The sequence below is a fragment of the Lichenostomus cassidix genome, chromosome Z, assembly GCF_008360975.1.
Source record: "Lichenostomus cassidix isolate B80296 chromosome Z, HeHo_3.0, whole genome shotgun sequence".
Taxonomy (NCBI): Eukaryota; Metazoa; Chordata; class Aves; order Passeriformes; family Meliphagidae; genus Lichenostomus; species Lichenostomus cassidix.
Genome location: NC_139511.1, coordinates 33,273,036 through 33,298,729, shown reverse-complemented (window position 1 = coordinate 33,298,729; position 25,694 = coordinate 33,273,036). Strand labels below are relative to the sequence as shown.

Sequence of the window (25,694 nt, the reverse complement as noted above, 5' to 3'; positions counted from 1 at the left end):
AGCCACTAACATCACATTGTCCTTTGATTTTTACAGGTAAGATGCTTTTCACAGTCTGTATGTCCAAACTGTATCTTTTCTGTATCCGTCTACAGGAAAACTAGGGTTAAACATGTGAAGTGTCTTGTTAAAGTCAAATAGCGAGCATCCATAACTCTTCTTCCATCCACTGAACAAGTGGTTTCATCACAGGAAGCATCATGTTAGTCAAGCACAATTTACCTTTGGTAAATCTGAGTTTGGTTTTCACAGCCATTTTCTTTCTTGTCTCTCAAGTGCTTGGAAACAACTTCCACAAACACTTGTTCCACAACCCCAAGAATACAGTGAGACTGACAGCTCTGTCGTTTCCAAAATTTTCAGTTTTGTAGATGACTACAATATTTGCCCTTTTCCTGTCACTTAGGCCTTCAGTGACCTTTCAAATAAGAGAGATGGTGGACCAATTCAGATGCATCCCACCACATCCTGCTCAGGTGTATGTGCCCAACTGCTACAGCTGGACCTTAACTCAGTCCTACCCCGTCAATGTTTTGCTGTTAATTTTGTTATTGCTTCTTGACATAAGCTTCTTGGTAGCTGACCTTTCCCATGCAGACCAAGGCAAAGAGAAAATAGAATACTTCTACCTTTACTGTGTCATCCATAATGAAGCTATCAGTCCCATGTAACAGCAGAGCTACATTTTCCTTGACCTTACGTTTGGTACTTACACACCACAACATAGGAGTTTTTCTTGTTACTCTTTTGCCAGTTCAAAGTCCAGCTGAACTTCATTCATCCTAAGCATATCTCTGCATAACTGAGTGCTTTGGAAGTCTGTCCCATTTTCCAAGGGTGAATAAACAACTCCTCCAAAACTATAAAAAGTATATTCAAGAATTAAAAGAGAGGAAGAATTTTCTTTTTCAGAATAAAAATGAATATTCCAATATAAATGTTTTAAAGGTACAGAACACACAAAATAAATTTATGTACTGAATATGCTATAGTGTATTCCTAAATATTTTCAAGATTTTAGATTCAAACTAACTCTATCAATACCTACAGATCAGTTACTAATTCAGAACATTAAGAAATGAAACATTGTTTCTTCAAGGATCATGATTTTTTCTTGTAAGTTACGAGAGATCTAGAACTTAAGTATAAAAAGTGAAAAAAAGTACCAAAAAGTCTACTAAACAAAAAACTGCTAGCACTTGCTTCTGAGGATCAGCTTCTTTTGTGAGTACTACTGAAAAGGAAGCTCTTACAACCCAGTGCAACTTACTCAGCATTTTCTGTTCTCTGAGGTTTTATGTTTAGGTTTTAAATCAAACATGCACACAACAGGTGAAATTAATATCAAAAGATCATTTCCTCAAAGGATAATCTGTAAAACAATAATGTATTGTTGGTAAAACATAGTTTTGCATAACGCCCTTTTTTTTTTAGTTTTCTTATTCCTTTAGCATAGATTAAAAAAAACTGAGATTCACATTAACTTTGCCTATGCTGGAGAGTACCTGGAAACTTTTCAATGAGGAAAGAATTCCAGTACATTTATTCTAAGTTTATTCAAACTCTCAAAAGTTCTCATATTTAGTTTTTCTATTATATTTATTTCTTAATTTGAAGTTAAACAGATATAATCACCACCTTTATGTGGCAAAATTGACTTGGTTCTCTACATTTAGTGCATTTCTGTTGTGGTATAACCAAGCTGGCAACTAAATACACCACACAGCCACTTACCCACTCCACCTCCCTTACCAGTAGGATGGGAATGAGAGTCAGAAAAAGTGTTAAGAAAATTTAAAAGAAAATTGAGATGAGAACAATTTAATAATGAGAATAAAATAAGAATAATCATTATCACCACGATGACAACAGCAACAGAAAATGATATAACAAAAAAGAAAGAGAGAAAGGAATGCCAAGGAGAAAAACCACACGATGTACAACAGCTCATCACTCGCTGAACAATGCCCAGCCTGTCCCCCAACAGCAATCAGCAGCTCCCAGGAAACTGCCCCCAGTTCATAAGCTGGGCATGATATTCCATGGTATGAAATATCCCTTTGGGCAGCTTGGGTCAGCTGTCCTGGCTGTGCTCCCTCCCAGCTTCTTGTGCACCTGCAAAGCCTTTGGCTTAGCGTAAGCACTACTTAGCAACAACCAAAACATCAGTGTGTTATCAACATTATTCTCATACTGAATCCAAACAACAGCACTGTACCAGCTACGAGGAAGAAAATTAACTCTGTCTCAGCCAAAACAAAAATTATGTAATGATTTCAACAAAGGTATGAAACAAAAACCCCAACAGTAAAGAAATCAATAATTTACCACAAAATATTATGCAAGGGCTTAAAATCTTCTCATAAAAAATGGAATGTAGAACTTCAAAAGTTACATGTAAGTATTTGGAACTCAATTTTCCAGATGCACAAAATTCTTAGAAAGTCAGCAACTGCAAAGATCCAAAATTATTTGAAACTAATGTAAGTAAGGGCGCATATGTTCATGGGCATTAGGAAGATATTTGAGTATGCAACACATAAGGAACCAAAAAAGTAAAACCAGAGTACTATCATGGGGCCCAGCTTTAACAGTGAATTAATATACTAAGATATGTCTCTGAAGTGCCAAAGAGCTATAAACAAACAGTCACTGGGTGCAAACACAGACCTTGGCCCTATGCCTATCTAACTGGGTTATCTCTAAGCCTTTGGTACTGTTACACAAACACACTAAGGAGATTATGACACATTTTTCATAATTGCCTGTAAATATCATTTTATCTAAGAAACCAGTTCACAATATATGGTTAATGCATCTTTCATAACTTAGGAAAAACCCCCTTTCATCACTAAAATTAACTATCTTCTTTCTGTCGTAGCCATTTGCTTTACTGAACAGCAACCATCAATCCTGTTGCACACCTGTACAGACACAAATCTTTGCAAACACCGTGTGAACTGAGCACAAAGGAAAATGCATTTACATGAAACAATAATAAAAAGCAAGCCATATACTGAATTTCAAAACAAAGTGAGATGGGTGCTCACTGCAGTCATTTTAGTTCATGGAAAACCAGTTTGGCATGAAGGCCTCTATGTATATTTCCTACATAAGAAAGTAACTCAAATTAATGAAACAACTTTTTTTAATGTATATTGTATATTCCTGAAGTTATCTAAATGTGCATATATGATTTTTAAGCCAAAAGGGATCTTGGTATTCTTCCGTAAGATTTGTTATTATAATTTATTAGCATGACTTGATATCTGTATCTTTGCATATATGCCCTCTGTGTCACAGAAACATTCCTGAGACCCATCAAACTGTGAAACACAAACAAAATGTCTGCAATTTCTATATATGTGAGCCTGTGGCAAGACGCCAGTCCTAAACATTCCCTCTGGTAAGATGGCAGCATTACAGCTCCATTACAAGTCATCTTACATATCTTGCAATAATTTACAAGCAGATCAGCATATTTGAAGCACTATCTGCTATATCACTTCTCATACATAGGATATTTCAGAAAGTATAACTTCAGGGATTGCAGGGGGCAGGGGTGGGCAGGGTATTTTTTTTTCCTTTCAGCTTCTGAATGCTGAGACTATCTGAAAGGCCCAGGCACTAATTCACACAGGTTTCCACCTAAAATCCTGAATATAAACAACTAACTTAATATACAAAAGGTCCACAATTTTCTTCCAATGCCTATGCAGATTCAGACCAGATATAGATTAAAGTCAGCTGCCTCTTTTTCCATCCTGCATGTCCAGCTCTAAATTTAGACACACACATCAATATTCCTCCTGTTAGCCTCCTCAGCTGAAGAACAAAAAAGCAGCTTACACCTCACACACATTTCCTGAATTCATCTTCACTTGCAGAAGTAGTAAAAAAAACAAGAAACATTATAAAGATAAACCTTGCCTCTTAAAGTGAATTTTTTCCCAAATACCAACCAGTTTTCTTTGTGAAACTTCCATCATCCACTAACTGCCTCAGTCACTCCCTAGTCCCTCTCATCTTACAGCCCTATTACAGCAGGACTTCCTGCAGTTTCCTCCACGAAACACGTAAGAGACCAGTTGTGCTGGTTTTGGCTGGGGTAGAGCTAACTTTTTTCTTTTCAGCTGCTATGGGTCTGTGTTGGATTTGTGCTGAACACAGGGTTGACAATATAGAGATGTTTTTGTTATTGCTGAGCAGGGCTTGCACCAAGGCAAAGCCTTTTCTGGTTTTTGCACTGCCACACTGGTGAGGAGGCTGGAGGTGCATGGGAGGCTGGGAGGAGACAGAGTCAGGACAGGTGACCCAAGCTGACCAAAGGGATACTCCAGACCATGTGACATCATGCTCAGGATATAAAGTGAGGGGAAGAAGGAGGAAGGGAAGTATATTTGCAGTGATGTCATTTTTCATTCTAAGTCACCGTTACACTTGATGGGATCCTCCTCTCCTGGACAGCTGAACACCTCTCCGTCTGTGGAAAGCGGTGAATGAATTCCTTGTTTTACTTTACTTGTGTCCATAGCTCTTGATTTCCCTCTTAAACTGTCTTTATCTCATTCTGTAGGTGTTCTATTCACTCTCTCATTCCACTGGTGACGGAGTGAGCGAGCAGCTGTGTGTGCTTAGCTACCATCTGGGGTTAAACCACAACACCAGGACTGGTGGAAAAATACCAGCATAGGACAGTTACATGTTTCCAAATAGTAAATTAAGACATTATTTTTGATTCTGTGCTGTCTCCGTTCTGATCAACCTCTGTCAGGCTAACAAGTCACGACCACCAGAAGACCAACACAAAGGCAAAAATTTTGACCCTCAGGTAGATATAGAATCAATGGAGAAGATCCAAAAAGAGAAAACAGTGGTAGCAGTCATGAAGGTCAGCTGGTAAGTGGCTAGGAGTCACAGTTATAGGCCTTTAAAACAATCAAATCATTACAAACCTGTGTGCCCCAAGCTTAGAATAATATCTCATAAAACATCCCAGCTACAGGATGAGACTATGAGTTTACAAATCACATCATGGTAATGATAATACCAGCATTTAATGAAAAGCAATGTATGTTGCAATTATTATTCAACACAGAGCTTTTTCTTTTAACAAAAAAAAAGAAATAAAAAAAAAAGAAACACACAAAACAAAACAAAAAACCCAGCTATTTCCTATACCACTTGTTCTTCTATGTTATTTCCACATCAAGCATAACAGAAGTACTTCTTTAGTCATTCTGGTAGTCTGAACACTCAACTTCCCCAAACAACTTTTCATTTTCAAATTCAACCTTCATTAAGACAACTTCTATGTTAAACATAACTGAATCCTTACAACCTAGACAATCATAAAAGCTGTATTTTAGCTCCCTACTATTCAGCTCCAAACTAATGGTGCAAACATTAATTTCCATTTATTCTACATCTTCCGTAACAAAATACCCTGAAGAGACCAGCACCAAAGTTATTTTTTTAAACAAAAACCTAAAACTAATTTACTTAATAGAATAATCATACAGGACTATTCCAACATGACTACTACTGAAAAAAATAGCATTAATGTAGTACCATGTCCCATTTGTATCAATTGCAACAGCTTTGCAGTAAAGCCTGCTAACAACTAATCCCTAAAATAACAACTGACACACAGTTTTCTACCTTCTGATTCATAAGAAAGACTCTCAACACTTGCTAGTGGTGAGATTCTTCATCCTTTTTCTCAAACCTTCAATGAATATTCAGACCAAACATACTTAGTAAATAATACTAGGCCTTTCAACTCAAAAAATATGAACACACCCAGAATTCTCAGCAACTGGTTTGCTCCACTTTGATTTCTAGTAAATTCAGTAATCAAAAAAAAAGATGTTTCATAGCACTATCACAGATGACTGACTCAAATATTTTGCATATCCCATACATCTGACCATTGCAGATATGGGGGGCTTAATATTAAAAGGAATTGATACCGCTGGGTTTATCTATTTTGATTAGCAATAAGTACAAAAATAGTTAACTATCAGCACACCCAGTTTTATGAGCTGTAAACAGAAAAGGAGGAAGTGTGCTATGTGGCAAAAAAGAGAAAGCCAGAATTTCTTCTAAAGAAGTCCCAAAGTCAATATTCAAGCACAAATCCTATTAAAGAAAGGATGAGTTTTTCCTGAGAAAAAAAAACAGTTTGAACTGCTAGATTACCTGAATGCAGATGAAGACATGGGTGAAAGTCTTTTTCTTCTTTTTCACTACCCTTCACTCCTTCCCTTGATTTCGCAGGCATCACCCAGCATCTCTTTGGCTGCCTTTTTTTTTTTAATTTTTTCAATGATCTGCATTAGTCATGATGGTACATTAGCTGTAAGCTTCCCACAGGTCAAGATTCAATGATACAGAATTCTGTGCTGCTATGCAGCAAGTGATACTGTCACTGAACATTTAAATATTCTGGTAAATAATACATAACGTACATGAAAATATAGATACTTTGTAAATAATATCTGCAACAATAATCACATTCTGTTGGCTCAAAATTACAACATGACCATTCTCTGCATGCATCAGATGGCAAACAAACTTGAAGAAAGCCTTGAAGTCATGGCCTTAGAAAGACTGTATGACATGAAAACTGAGTTTGACTAGAAAACTTTCCGAGATACACAACTCGGAAGAACAAGGATTTTTGTGAGAAAACCCAAAGTGGAGAAGAAGTACCTTCCAGGTTAAAGACATAGGGCTCATCTTTGGCCACTACAGGTCTATTCAGAAAGCTTAAATCATGCACACACACACACAAAAAAAAAAAAACCAACATTAAAATATTTGGCATTCCTGCACAAACATCTCTGGCACAAATTAATATTGGGGCAGCACCCAAGGCCAAAGTATTGCCATTTTACACAGCAGAATGTGTTCTTCTGTGTGAAACTAAGGACAAGTAAGTATTTGAGCCATAAGCAGGAACATCTCTTAATTATCCTTTGTTCACACAAAACTCAGACATGAAAACAGCAGCTGCAATTCTACTTGTCACTCTACCAAGTTAAGCAGCTCACAAGCAGTACTTCCTCTTATTCCCAGCGTCCCCAAAGGCTTTAAACTGACTCAGAAAAATAAATCAAAGTGCTTGCAAATAGCAAAACTTCCCATCCATTGAATACATTTTCAACACCAATATTGCAAACTCAATTCTATTGTCTAAGAACTTATTATTTTAAAATACTTCAGAGATATTTGATCTCTACTATTTTTAAAAGACCATCCTATAGACTTGTCAGCAAATGGAGAGGAGAGGAGAGGAGAGGAGAGGAGAGGAGAGGAGAGGAGAGGAGAGGAGATTCAACACAGGAGTATTACCTGCCATCTGGAGGGGTTTAACAAATTATACAGACTGGTGATATTTTGCACCCAGAGTTCAATCACTTAAACACCATGTCCATCCACATGCATTCAGTAAGTTTTCAGCTGGTGAAAGGAACATCACCAAGGAATCTTAAAATACAAAAAAAATACTAATTTAGATCTAAATTTCTTAAATCCTACAAAACCCTGATGCTTCACTATGAATACTACATTCATTAGATTGGAATATGCTGAGGGAAATTGTAGACAACTATCTATCTGCAGACAGACAACACAGAGAATAAAAATTTTCAATTCCTTGAAGTTGTAAAATAAAGCTCCAATTCTAACTAGATAATTAGATAAAAGAATGTAAAATTAGACAGACAGGATGCTAAACTGGTAGCTGGAACCAGTGCATAAACAGATAATGAGGAACATAACTGCGTTTTGCAGCAAAGTCATGTACCAAGAAACAACAGCACATGCCCTAAGAGAAGTTCAAGGTAAAGTCATCAAAATATTGGGGACACCCAGCATGGCCACCAGAGACCTCTCTAGATGACCCTCTAGGATCATAAAAGAATTTCCAGTAGGAGGCAGATGAATGTAAATTAGTTCTAGGAAAAGTGATGTTTATGTATTACCTAGGAAGTATGCTGTAATGAATATGTATGATCATGATGGAATAAATACCCTGTTGTAAAGTTTCATGACACGCGTTCAATTAGAGGAAAAATCCTCCTAATGTGTCCGGAGCTGCAATAAAGAATGCCCGCTTTCTAATACTTCAAATTGTGTTACAAAGCTCATTCTTAGCCAACTTTGGTATCACTGCAGCTTTTTATCATCAAATAATTTTGAGGGAACTGCATTTTGCTACAACAGGCAAGATCTGACTAAAAGTCACAGCATTTCTTTTATTTGTCTTATAAATTGGTTATAAGACAGCAACAGAGTTTCCTGATCTGTGTAAACAAAAGCAGACATGCATTTTTATTTATTAAATCTCATACATGGAATCAGTGCTTAACTAGAAAAAAGTAAAAATTCTACAAGAAATTCAAAAGAGAAATTTCAGAATTTCTTCATTTTCATATTACCTGTATTACTTTAAAAAAAAAAGTTCAAAACAAATGTCCACATTTGACTGCACATAAAAAAACAATCTTCATACAAAATTCAAACCATTTTCACTATCGACAGGTCTCTACATTTTCCTACATAACTGCATGAACATATTATAAAGGGCATGTTACCCATGCATATATATAAACAACTCTATGCTACATTTACATAAATTCCTCTGAGACTTTATATAACTAATCCACCCTCAATTTCATAGCTCTTCAAGAGCAAAGGTCTTGCCTCAATCTTACTTTGAAAAATCCATAAGTGGATGTGGTAGGTTAACTTAGGCTGTCTGCTAGTTCCCCTCTTCTGTAAGATAGGGAAGAAAATACAGTTAAAAGCTTATGGATCAAGACAAAGACAGGGAGATCACTCGCTACCACCATGCACAAAAGAGACTGAACTTAGGAAAGATAAATTTAGTTTATTGCCAATAAAAGATATATAGTGAGAAACAAAAACCAAAATAAATCCATCTTCTCCCCACCCTTCCATCTCTACTTTTTCCTGGCTTAACTTTATTACTAACTCCCCCACCTCTCCCCACTGCTGTGCAGAGCAAAAGGAAGGGGGAATGCGACTTGCAGTTTGACCATAACACTTCACCCCTGCCACTCCTTCCTCCTTACTCTTTTTCTCTGATCCAGCATAGGATCCCTCCCACACAATAGTCTTTCCCAGGACTTCCCATGGGATACACAGTTCTCCAAGAACTGCTTCAGCGTGGTCCTTTCCACAGGGCACAGTCTTTTAGAAACAGACTTCTCCAGTATGGGTCCCCCATGGACTGCAATTGCCAGGACATTTGGTCCTGCACAGGTCCTGTATAGGCTGTACTGCACAGGTCACAGCTCTTACCAGGAACCTGCTCCTGACTGGGCCCTTCACAGGGTTCAGCTTCCCTGGGGTTCAGGCAGACAGGGCATGTCCACCGGCTTCAGCATGGGGTTCCTCAAGGACTGCAGTGTGGATATCTGCTCCAGCTTGATCCTTCGTGATCTCCAGGGCAACAACCTGCTTTGCCATGGTCTTCTCCTTGGGCTGCAAGGGAATCTCTGCTTTGGCACTTGGAGCACGTCCTCCCCTTCCTTGCTATTGATCTAGATGTCTCCAGGGCTGTTCCTCTTGCATTTTTTTCTCACTGGTCCCTCATGGCTGCTGCACATGCTCTTTACAGAGGTGGAACCAGCATCACTTACAGACTCAGCACTGGGCAGTCATAGGTCTGTTTTGGAACTGGCTGCAGCTTGCTCTGTCAAGTACCAGGACAGCTCCTGGTCCCTTCTCAGAGAGGCTCATGTGAACTGAATATATTGGTTTAAAAGCTCTATTCCCAAGTAGAGAAAAAATTTCAGAAGGTTGAACAAACTAAAACCAAATTCTGTAATTTTCTCAAGTAAGGCATTGCAATGACTAAGAGAAGACAGACAACTGATTCCTAGCCTAAAGTTTCATAGTTGATTAGATGCTGATTTAAAGTCTCAACTGTTGAGTACAGTCCCACCCAATTTCCTACCACATTCCTTGTGCCTGCTTTCTCAACAGAAATGGTTTGGTCTTTTGGAGATTAAAAAAATTAATACAGTTAGGTTTTCATATTCTTACTGAAAAACTTCCTGGAAAACTCCTATTTACAATTTTTAGCTCTGAAAAATCCACTGTCATTCCAATTTCTTCTGGAATTCAGTATGTGTTGTCAGCACACAAGGTAGAGGAGCATTTGGAGTTAGCTGACTGAGGTACCTCCAAAAGAAAGATTTTAAACTGGTGTTTCTTATTGGGATTTTTTTCTGTATATAGACTAGAGGATCAAACCACAATCCTAACTGCACTCTTTATCAGCTCAGTTGTTCAAAATGTGCTCCAGAAAATTGTAACAGGAATTAGTCATTCCAGAAAGCTAACAACAAAATTAAGACGCAAAATCATCTATGTCGGACAAATGCAAGCTGTAGAATTCAAACGTAACAGATGACTGCACACACACTCACAAGACAGAGCTGCTGCACGGCTGACCAACCTGACGCATTTCATGTCACTGATGCTGCTCCAGGGGAAATGCAACTGTCATTGAGCCTAACAGTCTACAAGCAGCTAACATCAGCTGGAGTCTGAACACTGGTGAAAGCCTGGAATGAAAAAGGGAAAGGAACCTAGCTACACTCTACATCAAAAGGCTTTTATTTGGGGGAATGAAAGGTATGTGCCGCAACAGAAATATTCACAAGATACTAAAACATTTTCATATGTGATCTGAATGCTCAAGAGGGAAGACTGGAGTAATACAAAAACTCTCTTCTCAGTTTCTGTGCAGGAGCTGGAATCTAGAGAACCAAATATGCCCTGGGAAAATATACACTTTTTCCATGCTTGCTAAACAGAGACTGCAAGAAAAAAGGAGACTACACCCACAGTAATACCTCCCTACTACTCCTGCTAGTTCTATAAAAATAAGAGTAGGTCAAGTATTTGAGAGCTATTATGAAACTCCTCCACTCCTCCACATTAAAACCTCATAAACAAATAAGTCTTCAAGGATCTGCTCTACCAGGCTTGTCTGCTTCGTAAACTTCTGCCAGAAGAACTACACCAGCTGGAAGTGGCAGCCGGGAATTAGACTCCATATAGCCAATTCAACCCTGCTGGAAACAAAATACTGATGCCAACGATTCATGCCAACAGGAAAAGCATTTGGGTTGGCTTTACTCACGCCACAGATTCTAATGGTGAATTTTTGCTGGCAGAGATTACTTCTGCTTTTCCAAGAAGGGACTTTATTGGCCAAGCTGCAGTAACTTTTAGGTCAAAGTGGTTTAAAGAGCTCAAATACCCAAACTTTTCAAACTGTCTTTAAAGTCTGTTACAACAACAACAAAAAGTTAACTGTCTATATTCTGATACATCTCAAAGATTTTTGAAATAAGGTCTCCAAAGAACATTTTTTCAAATATGTCAAGTAAAAATTGTTCCAGAGCTTTCTCTCTTTCTATGCACACATATACAGAGCAAGTAACATGTCAACCTCACAACCTCTATTTCAGACAGATCAGTTCACTTTGAAAAAACAATGCTGAAGAGAGACTGTTCTAAACACTTATACTCTAAACACAGGCACCACAAAAATCTCAAAAAGTTACAAGTCCTTGTCCAAGAAAGCTCTCCTAACTCTCCTATGCAAATCAAAGCCCAGAAGCAGGGTGTTCCTCTACTCATTCTTCTCCTTTATAAGATGGTAGGATTTTTCTGCATATCAAGAGAGGAGGGATGGATGCAGGGAAACTGACAATTCACATGTGGATTTTCAGGAAACAAACAAACCCTGACTGAACTTGGACAGTAAGAGTAAAGCAACTGCCCTCATTTTTCAGGCACAAAAGGAACTACTCTGAATAGTGAAACAGTAATAAGGGGTTTTATTTATCAGCATGAGCTGTAAACGGAACCAATGGACTACAGGCAAGTAAGTTTCTCCCTGAAACAAATACATGAGGAATACTTTTTTTAATGCCTTCTTGACAGCACACGAAAAGAGGGCTGGAGGAACATGACAGTACCAAGAAAAACAATACAAGGAACAACAAGGAAAAAGGTGGAAGGAAAAGAATATAAAAGGAATCTGTTTCTTTAATCACTATAAAACTGTTCAACAAATAAAACTGTTTAAAAAGGAAAGCATATTACCTGATCTCAAATATCCATAGTTTTCAATTGCAAAATATAGCACAATCCCTATTTCACATCATCAAACACACTGACAAGAGTGGGTGAGATGGGAAAAATTAGAAGAAAGCAGAGGCCCTAGAACCATGCAGCAGTCTTCAGCTTCAGCCAAAACACTTCCAAAGATAAAATTCTATAATAACTAGAAGTTCTATAAATATTATTTTGGCTTTTACTCAAAGCCCTAGAAAATTGAACAACAAAAGCCTTAAGATGCAATACTAACTTGTTCAACTCTTCAGACCAAAGCCATTATCAAATACTGTCTGATTTAAAAAAAAAAAAAAGAGTAGATCTTAAGCAATGTATTTTATTTGTATCTTTTCTTAGACTTCATGGAGTTAAAATCAGAAGAAGCTCTAAGATTGTTTCCAGAATGACTCTGATTGAGGAGGGAGGTTGGACCAAATGACCTCACTGAAGTATTTTCCAACATTATCCTGTGATTTCCAACATTATTCTGTGAACACGCTGACATAAAACTGGTTTTTGCAACAACTTGTGGATACTGCTTCCTCTCTTCCTCACAGTACCATATTGCCCAACACTACTATGCACCTACACTTTCAGAAATATTTTGAATTTGAAAAAGCCTAAAAATCTGCTCATAAAAAGTACTTCAGCAATATCATTAATCTACATATGTTAAAATTACATTAATAATGAAAAATCAAGTTATTCAAACTGCCTATGTGAATGTAATTCAGCCCCTTGTGTGAACACATCACAGCCCACGATTACTTAGTCACAGACACTTGACCCATGGAATACCTGCCTGATTCCTTGCATAAGACTGTGCCTTCCTCAAGAATGGAACACTGTCTGGAAATAAAAAGACTCCTGTACAGACTCGCCTGCTTTGGCTGCAGAATGGGGCAAGCACACAGCCTCTACTTACATAGGCCAGGACTACTCATACATGTTCACTCCAAAAAGGCCAGTATTTTACTTACTTGGTTTCAGATGGAGAAAGAAAGGAGTCAAGAAGTGACTCCATGCCAGAGCATCTCTAAAGGAATCACAAGAAGCCCTCATAGACATAAGTACTCACAGACATAGTCTATGCATAAGCATAGACACCCTTAACCCCAGACATGCAAGTCTTTGATTTCTGGGAGTCCTATTTGATCACTGCTACAGCATTAAGGAGGAACCATCTGCACCCATGGATGTATGAAGTATTAAATGGAAGACATAAAGGAAACAGTAGTTAAAGACTCAAAGTGAATTTTTATGCAGAAATGAAAGGATATGATTTCTGCCACATCTCTACATTCTTTTACGCAATCCCATTTTTTGTCACACTCCCAATTCACCATGTGAAAATTTCATAATTTGAAATCATACCCAAATCTACATCAGTCATCAACAGAGTTTAAACCTTTTAATCACCCACACTGTTACTTTGTGGAAAATGGTTGGAGGTCATGTTTTGTGGACTAGGCCTTAGAAGGAAACAAGACACTTGGCTTGTGGCTTTCACAGATACTTGTTGATAGCTAAGGAATGGCAAGATTTAATGATCTTGGACTTCATTCCTCACATAAAAGGGAACTACGTCCTAGGACAAAGTTTCTCAATATGTGGTCTGTTAAACATCAGATGGTTGTCCACAAAATCTTCATAGAACTGTATTTTTTAAAACATACATTCCCATGTATGTTAGCAAGAAAGCATATTATTGAGGAAACACAAAAAAATAAAAACATTCCAGCACTAAACAGCACTATAAAGGCATAAGAAAATGTGACATTTCACAAAGTTATTTTTCAAGGAAATTAAATGTTCTTGAAGTAACACATTCTCCCTTAACATTTAAGTTTGAAAATACTTTCTTCTGTTCCACTGAATTTCCTGAGTCCGCTCCAGAAAATGCCTTCTTACATCCAGTAAGTTCCTCTCTTCATCCTACTTCCTTAAGCTGTTACCTATTTTTTCCACATCTCCCTATACTTTCTCCATTATCATTCTCTTTGTATCCATTAAAGTCACCTACTGAAGCAACCCATCCATCCACTGTGCACTTTTTTCCTGTTTTCATTAACAAACTCTGCCTCAAGTATTCTGGTTCACTTTGAATTTCAGTAACCACTGTTGGAACATTCTTTATTTCACCTGTTCACCTGCAGGAATCTCCTTTCTTAGGACCCTTATTTTACCCATCACTTTTTTTAAATTACAGACATGTAGTTCACACTCTGTCTACTCTCTGGGTTAAGATCCAGATATAACTAACCAGACCCTGTCTTTCAGAGTCTTCAGGACTAATTTGCCTTCCTAATGTCCAACATAAACATCCTTGTATCTTGTCTACTGTTACGTGTTAACACATAATCTGATCTGCTTGGTTTTTCAAGCCAGACAAACAAACAGCAATGACTATGGTAAATCTTAATACCAAAACAGCTCTAAAGAGACAGCTAACAAAGAATATTGGAGACGTACTCGGAGCTCATAAATACATTAATAGTAGCGTACCTCAAATGGTCTCCCTAAAATTCAGTATTTCTGCTTTCCTATCTCCAATATAACACTATTACAAAATTCAAGAAGGTCAAATAGAAAACCCATCAGCCACCTTTAAATTTCATGTACATAACATTTAACTTGAAACACCATCTGCACATGTTGCACTGATGCTTCATTCTTCATTGGTTTAAAAACTACAGTGTTTAAACCTTTTTTCCTGAGATTACTAAAACTTAAAACTTCTTGATTTAAAACAAGATACAACCTTTAAATTAAATATGCTGATTAATACATACACATCTAACCTATTCAACACATTGCTAAGTACTGAGCTGATTATTCCCTTTTTTTCCAAGACAATTAATTTCACAAGTCTTGTAAATGACAAACTGTATCTGCATGAGAACAGAATTACTAACAGCAACAAAAAGAATTTTAAACTCAACTAACAGTGCTTAGGTATGTTAAATATTCAAAAAACTGAAAAAACTACTTTGCATCTAAAACGGAGATAATTATGTTATTTGGAGCTATCAAGCATACCAACTACATAAATGATCAGAAAAGTAAAATTTCAGAACTGATCTCTTCTTTCTTGACAGTTCTATTAATACATTAGAATGAACAAACTGTCTTCTGTTTTCAGTTTCAAATGGATTTAAATTAAATTTGAATAAAGTAAGAACTGGTTGAAACATTTTTAAATCAGAAGACTATTCACTTGATATTCATAAGAGATACTGCTCTACGAATTGATCTTGACATGTCAGCAAATTCTGTCTCCCAGCATCGGGTAGTTGAGTGCTTTTGCTTTTCTGAGCACTTTGGCAAGACGCATGTACTGTTGGATATGTGGGCTGGGGTGTGTGCTTTTTGTTTTGATTTGCTTTTAATTTAAGAATACGTTCAGCCTGAAGAAACACGCATACTCATCATGAAATTTTAGGTTTATATAATTTCCTTTAATAAAAGGTTCAAGTTAATGTGTTTAAAATACAGGTTTGATACAGCTTTCTATAAAGCCTCTTTATAAGGCCTCTAAAATTACTTGCACCTTATTCTAACAGTACTTGCAAGAGTTTCTAGTTCAATTAAATGATTTTTCACCACCATGGATAAACTATTAAATATTTTGAAATACTTTATGACACAGAAAGAATAAACACAAAATTTTTTTCATGTTAGCAATTGAGGAAAATCATACAAAAATGTTTTGTTTGCTACTGAGATGAATATATGAAAAAGACATGCTTCCTTGGAATCTGGGCGATTTTTTTTTTTGCCTTTTTTTTGTGTGTGTATGAGTGTGTGTATGTGCAATAAGAGAATACAGACTTCCAGCTTCTCAGGAAAATTAAGTTTGCATACCAGCACAGAATATCCCCGGGACTTCACTCCGGAATATAACAGTTCGTACTTTCTTATCAGATTTCAAAGCATCCACAGCTTTTGACATCTACAGAGAAAAGGAGGAAGGGGAATAACCAAACACTTTTTAAAGAGCTTAATTCCAATACTTCACCTTTATACTAAAAACTATTCTTTTCACTTACCATTTTTACAAGATTTTTGCTAAGTGCATTCTTGGCATGAGATCTGTTTAATCCAAGCACCACAATTCCTGGAGGGGAAAAAATTCACATAATTGTTACAACGTAGTAAAACATGTATCATCTACATAAATTATTATGAAATTATACAAAAGGCATTGAGGACTACAAGAAAAATGCTAGTGTAACCACTACTGAGTTTCTGAGAGAAAATAAACTGATTTACATTTTTCAATACTCAACAGAAATTACACTTAGAGAACAAAAATATGGCGCTAACATCTTCATGTGGAAACAGTGCTTACAAAGGTTGAATGTGGAATTACACATTTGCATGCACAAATTTCATGTTTGTGCATGAGGTGCTGACATGCAATCAGGAAAGATGCTTTAACTGTAAAGCACATGTTTCCATATTTTGAGAGCCTATCTCCAGAGACTTCTTAACAGTGCTACCATGGCAAAGACTAGAAACTCTGATACAGGTAAAAGGAAGTTGTAAACATAGAAACAACGCCCCAGATGGGAAACTTGTACTTTGGTTTAAAAAGGAACAAAATCACACAAAAATTCTCTCCTGATACACAAAAACCAAGCTCAGTGCTTCGTACCTGGCTCCAAGGACACATTCACAGCTCCCTTAGTCCACTTACAGATCAATTGTCTCACTGACTGATTACCTTGCACTGGTTTGAATGCTGCAGCAGAAATTAAACTTGTCTTTATTTTGTCCCACTCACCTTATATGGTGTGATTATTGAAGTTTATTTTGGCAATGACTGAACTTGCTATTCCTATAGCAGCCTGAACCCAACACAACTGCCTGAGTTAAAAACACCAGCACACAGCTGATTCTGCCCTTGTAACATTTTATCAGTCAGGACCTTTTATGCATACAATGAAAGGATAAGGGGAGCCAAAGGCCTAGGGCAGGGACCAGGAATGAAAGGCAGAAGGGGAGCTCTGCCTCAAACAAAAATTCCCACTGTATTGCCATCAACCTACAAAATCAAAACACAAATTCCAGAAACTCCATATTTGCCCAGGTGATTACTACTTCACCATTAAGCTTTGAATGTGCAATCTGTACGTAATCTGGCTCTCATAGCCTTCCTTGTCATCTCAGTGCATACTGCTTCTGCTATTTCAGGAAAACATGTCCTCCCTAAGGACTAATCCATTAGTGTTTGAGCTCACTTCCTCTGCTTCCTCCTGCATGTATGCACACACATGCACACAAGACTAAAGAGCTCCTGCTCCTTCTGCAGTTACCAATTTGAAGACAAAGTCTCCCATTTCCCAGCTAGCACTCCCAAGATTCAAATAAAAATGGTGTCAAACACAAGTAATAAAGCATATGCCTCTTTCTTGTTCCTAAGGTACAGTCAATTGCTATGTACAGATACCTCCTAAATGAGGAGAGGAGCTAGGCCAACCCAAATGACCTTCACTCCCTTGTTCTTTAAGTCTAAATTCCCACCTGTTTATCCCCATGGCTGGAGGTATTCACACAGGACTGCCTGCTAAGGTCATTATTCAGCATTTAGATTGGAATCTGTTTATGTTCTGTTAAGCAAAAAGGAGGGGTGCTGTAGCACTTTTCTTCAGCTGTTACAACTTCTTCTCCAGGAGGAAGATCACTCCAAATTTGAATACTCCATATGCTCAACACAAGTAGATTAAGCAAAAGCAACATCCCACGTTAAAGCAACAAAAGGACCCTTTACCCTGACTTTGCCTCTCTTTCAGGCACAACAGATCCCATGCTTGAATAAACTAGAGATGCTATTATCCCACACCATATTTGACTCAGAAAATATACTCCTTTTCAGATGCATGTTATACTTAATGGCAATGACACCTAATGACACTTGATTTTTTCTTCTCCCCTCTGAAGCCTAAAGACTGCTACTCCACCACCACTAATAGTGTATTCAGAAGGATGTTCCAGTCAACATTAAAGCACTTTTAACATTTTTTCCTACAAAGGAATGATCCTTGAAGACAAATCATACAGGTCAATTCATTTTAGTTGTGTTGTATCAGGACATAAAACTACCATTTCTGCTTCATTCTACAGAAGTTAAGGATAAAGATGGCACCCACCCAGTTGTACTATTTAAGTAAGAAAAAAAATATTAAGCAGAAATTGCAAGAGGAAAAGTATAGAAGGTTAGCAAGGGATACCTACATATTGCAGTGATAGATAGAAAAGAGATTCTTTGTATTCACATTTGAATCAGTTCTGTTCTGATATGCCATTACTACCAGACCTCAGCATTCTGAGGACAGAAGGGACCTTGAACATCATCTAGTTTCAAGTCCTCTGCAGGGACACCTTGCACTAGACCAGGTTGTCCAGAGCCACATCCAACCTGGCCTAGAATACCTCCAGAAATGGAGTACCAACAATTTCCCTGGGCAACCTGTTTCAGTCCCTAACAGGAAAATTTTTTTCTTAATATATATCTAAACCTACTCTCTTTCAGTTTAAAGACCTTGTCCTCTCACTCTAGGGCATTGTAAAAAATTCATCTCCAGACTTCTTGTAGGTTCTTTAGAGGTACTGGAAGGTCACAATAAGGTCACTTCAAAGCCTAATCTTCATGCTGAACAATCACAAATCCCTCAGCCTTTTTGCATAGGAGAGGTGTTCCACCCCTCTAATCATATTCATGGCATCCCCTGGACTCATTCCAGCAGGTCCTTGTCCTTCCTGTGCTGGGACCCCAGAGCTGATGCAGAGTTCCAGGTGGGTCTCACCAGAGCAGAGCAGAGGGGCACAATCCCCTCCCTTCCCTGCTGCCCATGCTGCTTTGGATGCAGCCCAGGACACGTTTGGCTTTCTGGGCTGGGAGTGCACATGGCTGGGTCATGTCCAGCCTCTCATCCATCAGCACCCCCAAGCCCTTCTCAGCAGGGCTTCTCTCAATCTGTTCATCCCCAGCCTGCATTAATCGCAGAGTTGCCCAGTGCAGCACCTTGCATGCATTTGGAACTGGTGGACCTCATGAGGTTCCTATGGGCCCACTTCTTGAGCTTGTCCAGGTCCCTCTGGATGGTATCCCATGCTTCAGGTGTGTCAACTGCACCACTCAGCCTGGTGTCATCAAAACATTTGCTGAAGGTGCACTTAATCCCGTCATCTATGACATCAGTGAAGATACTAAATCATACTGGTCCCGGTATGGACCCCTGAGGCACACCACTTGTCACTGATGACCATCAGGACCCTGAGCCATTGACCACTACATGCTGGATGCCAATATCCAAACAACTTCTCATCAGTGAACAACTGATGGGGAATTCTGTAAAAGGCTTTAGAGAAGTCCAGATAAATGATACCTCCAGCCCTTCCCTTGACGACTGACGGAGTCACTCCATCATTCAAGGCCATTGTGTCGGTCAGGCAGGACTTGCCCTTGGTGAAGCCATGCTGGTTGTCTTGAATCAATACTCTGTCCTCCATGTGCCTTAGCACAGCTCCCAAGAGGATCTGTTCCATGACTCTTCCAGGCACAGAGGTCAGGCTGATGGGTGTGTTTCCCAGGCTTTCTACCCCTTTGAAAGATGGGTACAATGTTTCCTCTTTTCCAGTCACCTAGGACTTGACCTGACTGCTGCAACTGTTCAATAAAAATACCCGTTACATTGTTATCTGAAGCATGTAATGATGGTTCACTCTTCACAAAGCACCCTCATATAGATGTGGTTTCCAAAATCCTTTCAAATAAAGTGTTTTAAAAATCTACTCATAAAAGAAAAAATTTTAAAAAGTAGTCATTAATACATGTAAGCCGAAGTTATGTTGTTATTGTTGATGATGTTATTAATAATAATTGTTTTGTTGTTGTATCTGTATGGTGTCAAAAACGTGACAGACATACTAAGAAGGAATAAGAATTCACATAATGCTAACCTCAATATAAATGTTATAGTTTTTCCTGGGAGTCATCCCTGCATTCTTTCTGGGACACACTTCAGCACATAATGTCCATCTACTAAAAATTACATCTGCATACTGAAAACTATCATCTCAACTGGCTAGGCTCTCCAAGAGACGATGACTCCCTGTGTTGTCTAATATAAGCAGCAATATTCCTGCATACTACTTTCCTAGCTAACCATTAGAAGAAAAGCATATGCAAATATACAATATGTTCTCTGCTTACAAGTTGCCTCTGTCAAAAGAGAAAGCTGCCTGTGGTAGAATTCTCAATGTTTAAGAGAAAAAAAATTTAAAGTCATGAATAATAAAAGCAAAAAATGTCTTTTAGTGAAATAAAGATATATACATATCTTGAAGATAGCTTCAAAATAAATTTCCTGAAACATCCTGATTTCGTAGCATCCACTAAATTTAAGACTTGAATAAAGTGAAGAAATTAGATGCTGGTTTAACTTCTGGTTGTATCAGCACACAGGAAATCTTATTTTTAATAATGGTGTTTATCTCTGTTATCTTGTACTTTTTAGGGATCAAAACATTCATCCTCAGTGTTTGGTAGAAACATATTGAAGTGGTTCCTTAAAAATAAGTCTTGTCTTTAAACCCATATTAGTAATTTTGTCAGAGTTCAAAAGACTCACTACCTCTGCATATAAAACACTTGCGGATTTTTTTTATTTGTATTTATTTTATTATCATTAATTTGTATTAAATACACACTCACACAAATGTAATCTTCCATAATTTTAAAAAAAAGTCTCTCAAAAGTTTGAATTATGGTTTGAAAAATGGAAGGAAAACGAAAGAGAGGTAAGTTATTTTTAAGCTTGTTTCATTTAACTACTCAGATAAACCAAGGCAGACAAGTGGACTTAGATGTTTATTATTCTAAAGTAGTTTCTTAAGCAAAACAAGAACATATGGTGAGTATATCATGCACAATCCTGGTGGCTTTCATTAATCATCTTATCAAGAAGTATTTAAGTGAAAAATCACACAGATGTGTACTAAGCAGTACTTTTTAAAAGCACCAAAACACTATTCAAAATCCCCTATCTGCGCCTCTTTCATCTCTAAATTCTGCTCTCTTTTCTGAACTTCTTAAATTGTAGATCTCACCTTCTCAGCCCTGCTTTAAATATGGCAAAAGAAGGGTAAGTTTTTCCAATTTTTCAGCTAGCCATCAGTTTCCAACCTCTGAACAAACAACTTCAACCAAGACCATATTTGTTCTGTCCATTCCGTGTACATTAAAATTCTAGCTGATGAAGGCCAAAAGCTGTCTTACTCTAAACTGAAGTAAAACCAGCTAGGAAATCTAATCATAAGGAGACATTCTAGTATAAAACCTAAATTTTATAAGAAGTATTTATATCACATGCCAGCAAGCGACACTGCAACAATGGAGTCAAGACTAAAGAGGTATTTCTCCCAACTGCACCTATAACTTAAAAACCAAAAGTACTAAGTTCATTTAAATCTGTAATGGGATCACTAGTGCAACTTGGCTAGGACTTCTGAAATGTCAGCAGCTGTAATATATTTCAGCCCTAGTGATGATCAAATAGAATCTTAAATAAAGCAAAAGATAGATTTAATTAAAAAATACTAATGCACTGACAGTCACCTTTACTCACAGAAAACTGATACTAAGAGCTTCCCAAGTTGCAACATGTGCAGAATATACAGGTATTTTTCAATCACATTCTTTAAAAATATCACACCTTTTGTATTCTAGTTCAGCTCAAATTTGGAAGCTGGAAAGCCTTGAGTTAAAATTTCAGTAACTTGCCTTTTTGAATATAGTCTCATTTTAGCTTATGTTTAACAACTTCCCAGGAGCTGGGGTATGCAAATCACGTGGAAGTGATATGAAGCAGAACAGTTTGCAACTTTGCCCACAGGCAAAGATTTGTCTGGTGCTACATGACATGTGCCACAAGTGCCTGTACATGAGGCACGTACTGACAGTTTTCCTATCTTCCCAATATTCACAATACATCTTCTCTGAGCAACATGTAAACACTAGGTGTGTGCAACAGCACAACCACAACATGAACAAGCATGTGTGTGCCACAGAAGGTAGGCAGAGGAACAGGTTCTGATCTTACATGGAGTCAAGAAGAATGTAATGGGAGAGTGGGATGAGTCCACAGGGGCACCAGAGTCCCACGTGGGAAAGTGTAGAACATGAAATGGTAGACCAAGGAATGGCAAGGTAGAAAAGAGCAAGAAAGACAACAGGTATGTTATAGAGGTGGTGTCCTCATTCAGCAGGGATATTACATGCTGTAAGCAGATAAATATAGATTAACTTGGCATACAGGGCCAGGATGAGGGCATGTGGTAGCACTATGAGAAGGAAGCAGAGCCATGTTTCTTTTGCAGAAATGTTGCCTGCTCTTTGTACTGCTGAAGAAGGCACACGAAGTTTATATCTCCTTCTGGCCTACTTCTAGATCCTTGTTCTTATCTTTTTTTAATAAACAGTGTTTGCTTCTATGTCCTTCTGAAAGTCAAATACTAAAGAAAAATCCTTTTGCTGAAGAGAATTCATTAATTAAAAATATACTGATTGAATTCTTCCTTATGATAGTGACAGTAGATTTAACATTTCAAATACTATCTCCATGTTTTGGGGCATTAGGTTAGATATTCAGTAAAAAACACCTTCCTAACACTACAAAAACAATGATTCCTAGCTGATTCAACAGGTGGAACCCACTGCTTAATTCTACATTTGTTTTGTAATAGCAGAAATAAAAGTTGAGTAGTAAGATCATTTTATTTCCTACCACTTCTTGGTAAAGCACAAAATAAACAAGAAAAAACACTCTTCTAACATTTTACAAACTCTTCTTTGCTCCAGTCTCTTCCTCAACTTAAAATAATCCCCAAAAAATCTGAATAGATGTTTAAAATTAATTCAGACTTCCACTTGGCTGAAAAAACTGGAGCAAAAGAGTACATCTTAAAGGAAACGGAAAGAGCTGGGAACAGAGCTACAAGTAAGACAGAAGATGATTTCAGGATGAGATTACATCATCTTTACTATCAACCCTAAATAATGACTAAAACCTGCCCTCAGATGAAAGCACATCAGTTTTCCCTCGGAAAAAAAGAATAATCTTCTAAGCTTCACACTAAAATTCAGTTTTAAAGCTACCTCTCTGTATACAAATCTATATACAGGTATACTCAACCGACAGGCATTTACCTGAATTTGCAGCAGGTCTGAAACAGCTGAGTTAATGTGCTCAAAGATGTAAACTGAACTGTGCATCTCAACACATGGGGGTTCCAAGATATATTCTCGAGATAAAGAGATTCATGTGCTGCAGATGATCAAAACCCTATACTATGGCCCTCTCCATAAAAGCAGGTATAACATCATGGCTATAAAAATAAATCCTCAGGCACAGAGCCTGAACTTACTTCTGCTCCATCATTCCAAGCCCTGCTGCATCCACAGGGGAAGGAAGTGACAAACACCAAAGGAAGCTTAACATCTCCAAAATCTGGTGAGCATGAAGTCAGAGGAAGTATAAAGTGTCTGTGCTGTGATGCACTGGTGGCAGGTCACTAAGGAGCACAGATTTTCTTTCTTTTTTTAACCAGGTAAGTTAAAACAAGACTCTTGGTATAGCTGGGTAGAACAAGGTGAGTAATAGTTGACAACACTAAAAGCAAGGAGGACAAGATGGTTATCAGGAAAGCAGCATGAGATGAGAGAATACTGAAGCTATACCTCCCAGCACAGAAAACATCAATATAAGTTCTGCGCCCTTGTCTGTCTCTGCACACAAGCACAAAACTGATGTCAGAAGCAGCATGACTCCAGCAGTTTGCTGCTAAACTTCATTTTCTCACAATTAGAATGGCCAACAGATGCCAACTCAGAAAGGTCTATCTCACACACACAGCACGTATGCTACAGTACTCTGCAAAAGAAGCATGGTGCTGTTGACACACCTCAAGGACAGGATGCCATTCACAGCAACCCAGACAAGCTCATGAAGTGGGCCCATGGGAACCTCATGGGGTTTAAAAAGACCAAGGGCAAGGTGCTGCAGCTGGGTTGGGTAACCCTGATACTAACACAGGCTGGGAACGAACAGATGGAGAGCACCCCAGCTCAGAAGGATTTAGAGGTGCTGGTGGAAGAGAGGCTGGACATGACCCAGCCATGTGCACTCCCAGCCCAGAAAGCCAAACGTGTCCTGGGCTGCATCCAAAGCAGCATGGGCAGCAGGGCCAAGGAGGGGATTGTGCCCCTCTGCTCTGCTCTGGTGAGACCCACCTGGAACTCTGCATCCAGCTCTGGGGTTCCAGCACAGGAAGGACATCGACTTGCTGGACTGAGTCCAGAAGAGGCCACCAGCATGGTAAGAATGGCACACCTCTCCTATGAAGAAAATCTGACAGAATCAGAATTGTTCAGTGTAGAAAACAGAAGGCTTTGAAGTGACCTAATTGCAGCCTTCCAGTACCTGTAGGGAACCTACATAAAAGATGAAGGAAGACAATTTTTCAAGGGCACGTAGTGACAGGACAAAGTAAAATGGGTTCAAACCGAAAAAGAGCAGATCTAGATTAGATTAGGTAAGAGGAAGAAAATCTTTAGTGTGAGGGTGGTTCCAGAGACACTGGAATAGGTTGCCCAGAGGTGTGGATGCCCCATCGCTGTAGCTGTTCAAGACCACCTTGGATGGGGCTCTAAGCAAACCTGGGTTAGTATGAAGTGTCCCTGCCCATGGCAGAGAAGTTGGAACCAGATAGTCTTCAAGGTCCTTTCCAACCCAAACCGTTCCACGATGCTGCTAAGAGCCAAGAGGGACCAAGCTGACCCAGTTCTGCCACTGCCATGCCGGCAGCTTCCAGCACCCAGCGACGCATCCCGGCCGCGGTGACAAGGAGAAGGAGGAGCCGCCGCTCTCTTCCCGCCCCTCGCCGCCGGGCAGCTCCCCCAGGGCCGCCCTCTCCCAGCCCGCAGGGGTCACCCCGGCCGGGCCGGGGCAGCGGGTGCAGGGCCACTTTCCCCTCGTTACCTTTGTGCTCATCATCCAGGTACCGGACGCGCAGCTCCTCCTCTTCCTTCGCCTGGGAGCCGTAGCTCCTCCTGGCCGAGGGGAGAGCGGCGGCGGCACCTCCCCGCACCGGCGGCGCCCGGTGGCCGGTCCGGCCGAGGGCGGCGGAGGTCGCGGCGGCTGCGGCTGCGAGCCTGAGCCGGGCGCGCAGGAGGCCGAGCCCGCCCAGCGCCGCCGCCGCCGCCGCCATCGCTGCTGCCGGCGCCGCCTCAGCCTGTCGCGGCCCCGGCCCCGGTCCCGCCGCCCACGTGACCGGCTGCGGCACGCACGGGGCGCCGCTCCCCCCGCCCGCGCCGCCGCCGGGGCCGCGGGAAGGCCGGCTCGGCTCGGTTAGGCTCGGCCCGGCCCGGCAGGGCTCCGCTCCTTCCCGGCCCCGTCCCGGCTGGTGCTCGCAGCAGGAAAAGGCTCGTCGGCCAGGGCAGATCTGAGACTTGACAGAAAACCAGC

General features: G+C 39.3%; 1 protein-coding gene and 1 long non-coding RNA gene across 3 annotated transcripts in view; both read right to left on the bottom strand.

The window, feature by feature from the left end:
- The window catches only part of AUH (AU RNA binding methylglutaconyl-CoA hydratase), a 103,573-nt gene extending 78,081 nt beyond the window's left edge, over positions 1-25,492 (bottom strand). For both annotated transcript variants that reach the window (XM_085043573.1, XM_085043572.1), the window contains exons 1-3: positions 25,209-25,492; positions 16,215-16,282; positions 16,030-16,117 (exon numbers count right to left, since the gene is read on the bottom strand). In XM_085043573.1, coding sequence (XP_084899699.1) covers positions 16,030-16,117; positions 16,215-16,282; positions 25,209-25,437 — 385 coding nt within the window. In that variant the 5' untranslated portion in view covers positions 25,438-25,492. The remainder of the gene's footprint in view (positions 1-16,029; positions 16,118-16,214; positions 16,283-25,208) is intronic.
- On the bottom strand, positions 645-7,640 carry LOC146424674 (uncharacterized). Its single transcript, XR_014846972.1, has 4 exons — positions 7,357-7,640; positions 6,202-6,332; positions 1,271-1,372; positions 645-860 (listed from the first exon to the last, which is right to left on the bottom strand). It is a non-coding gene; the product is annotated as an uncharacterized LOC146424674 (long non-coding RNA).
- Positions 25,493-25,694: the final 202 nt, after the last annotated feature.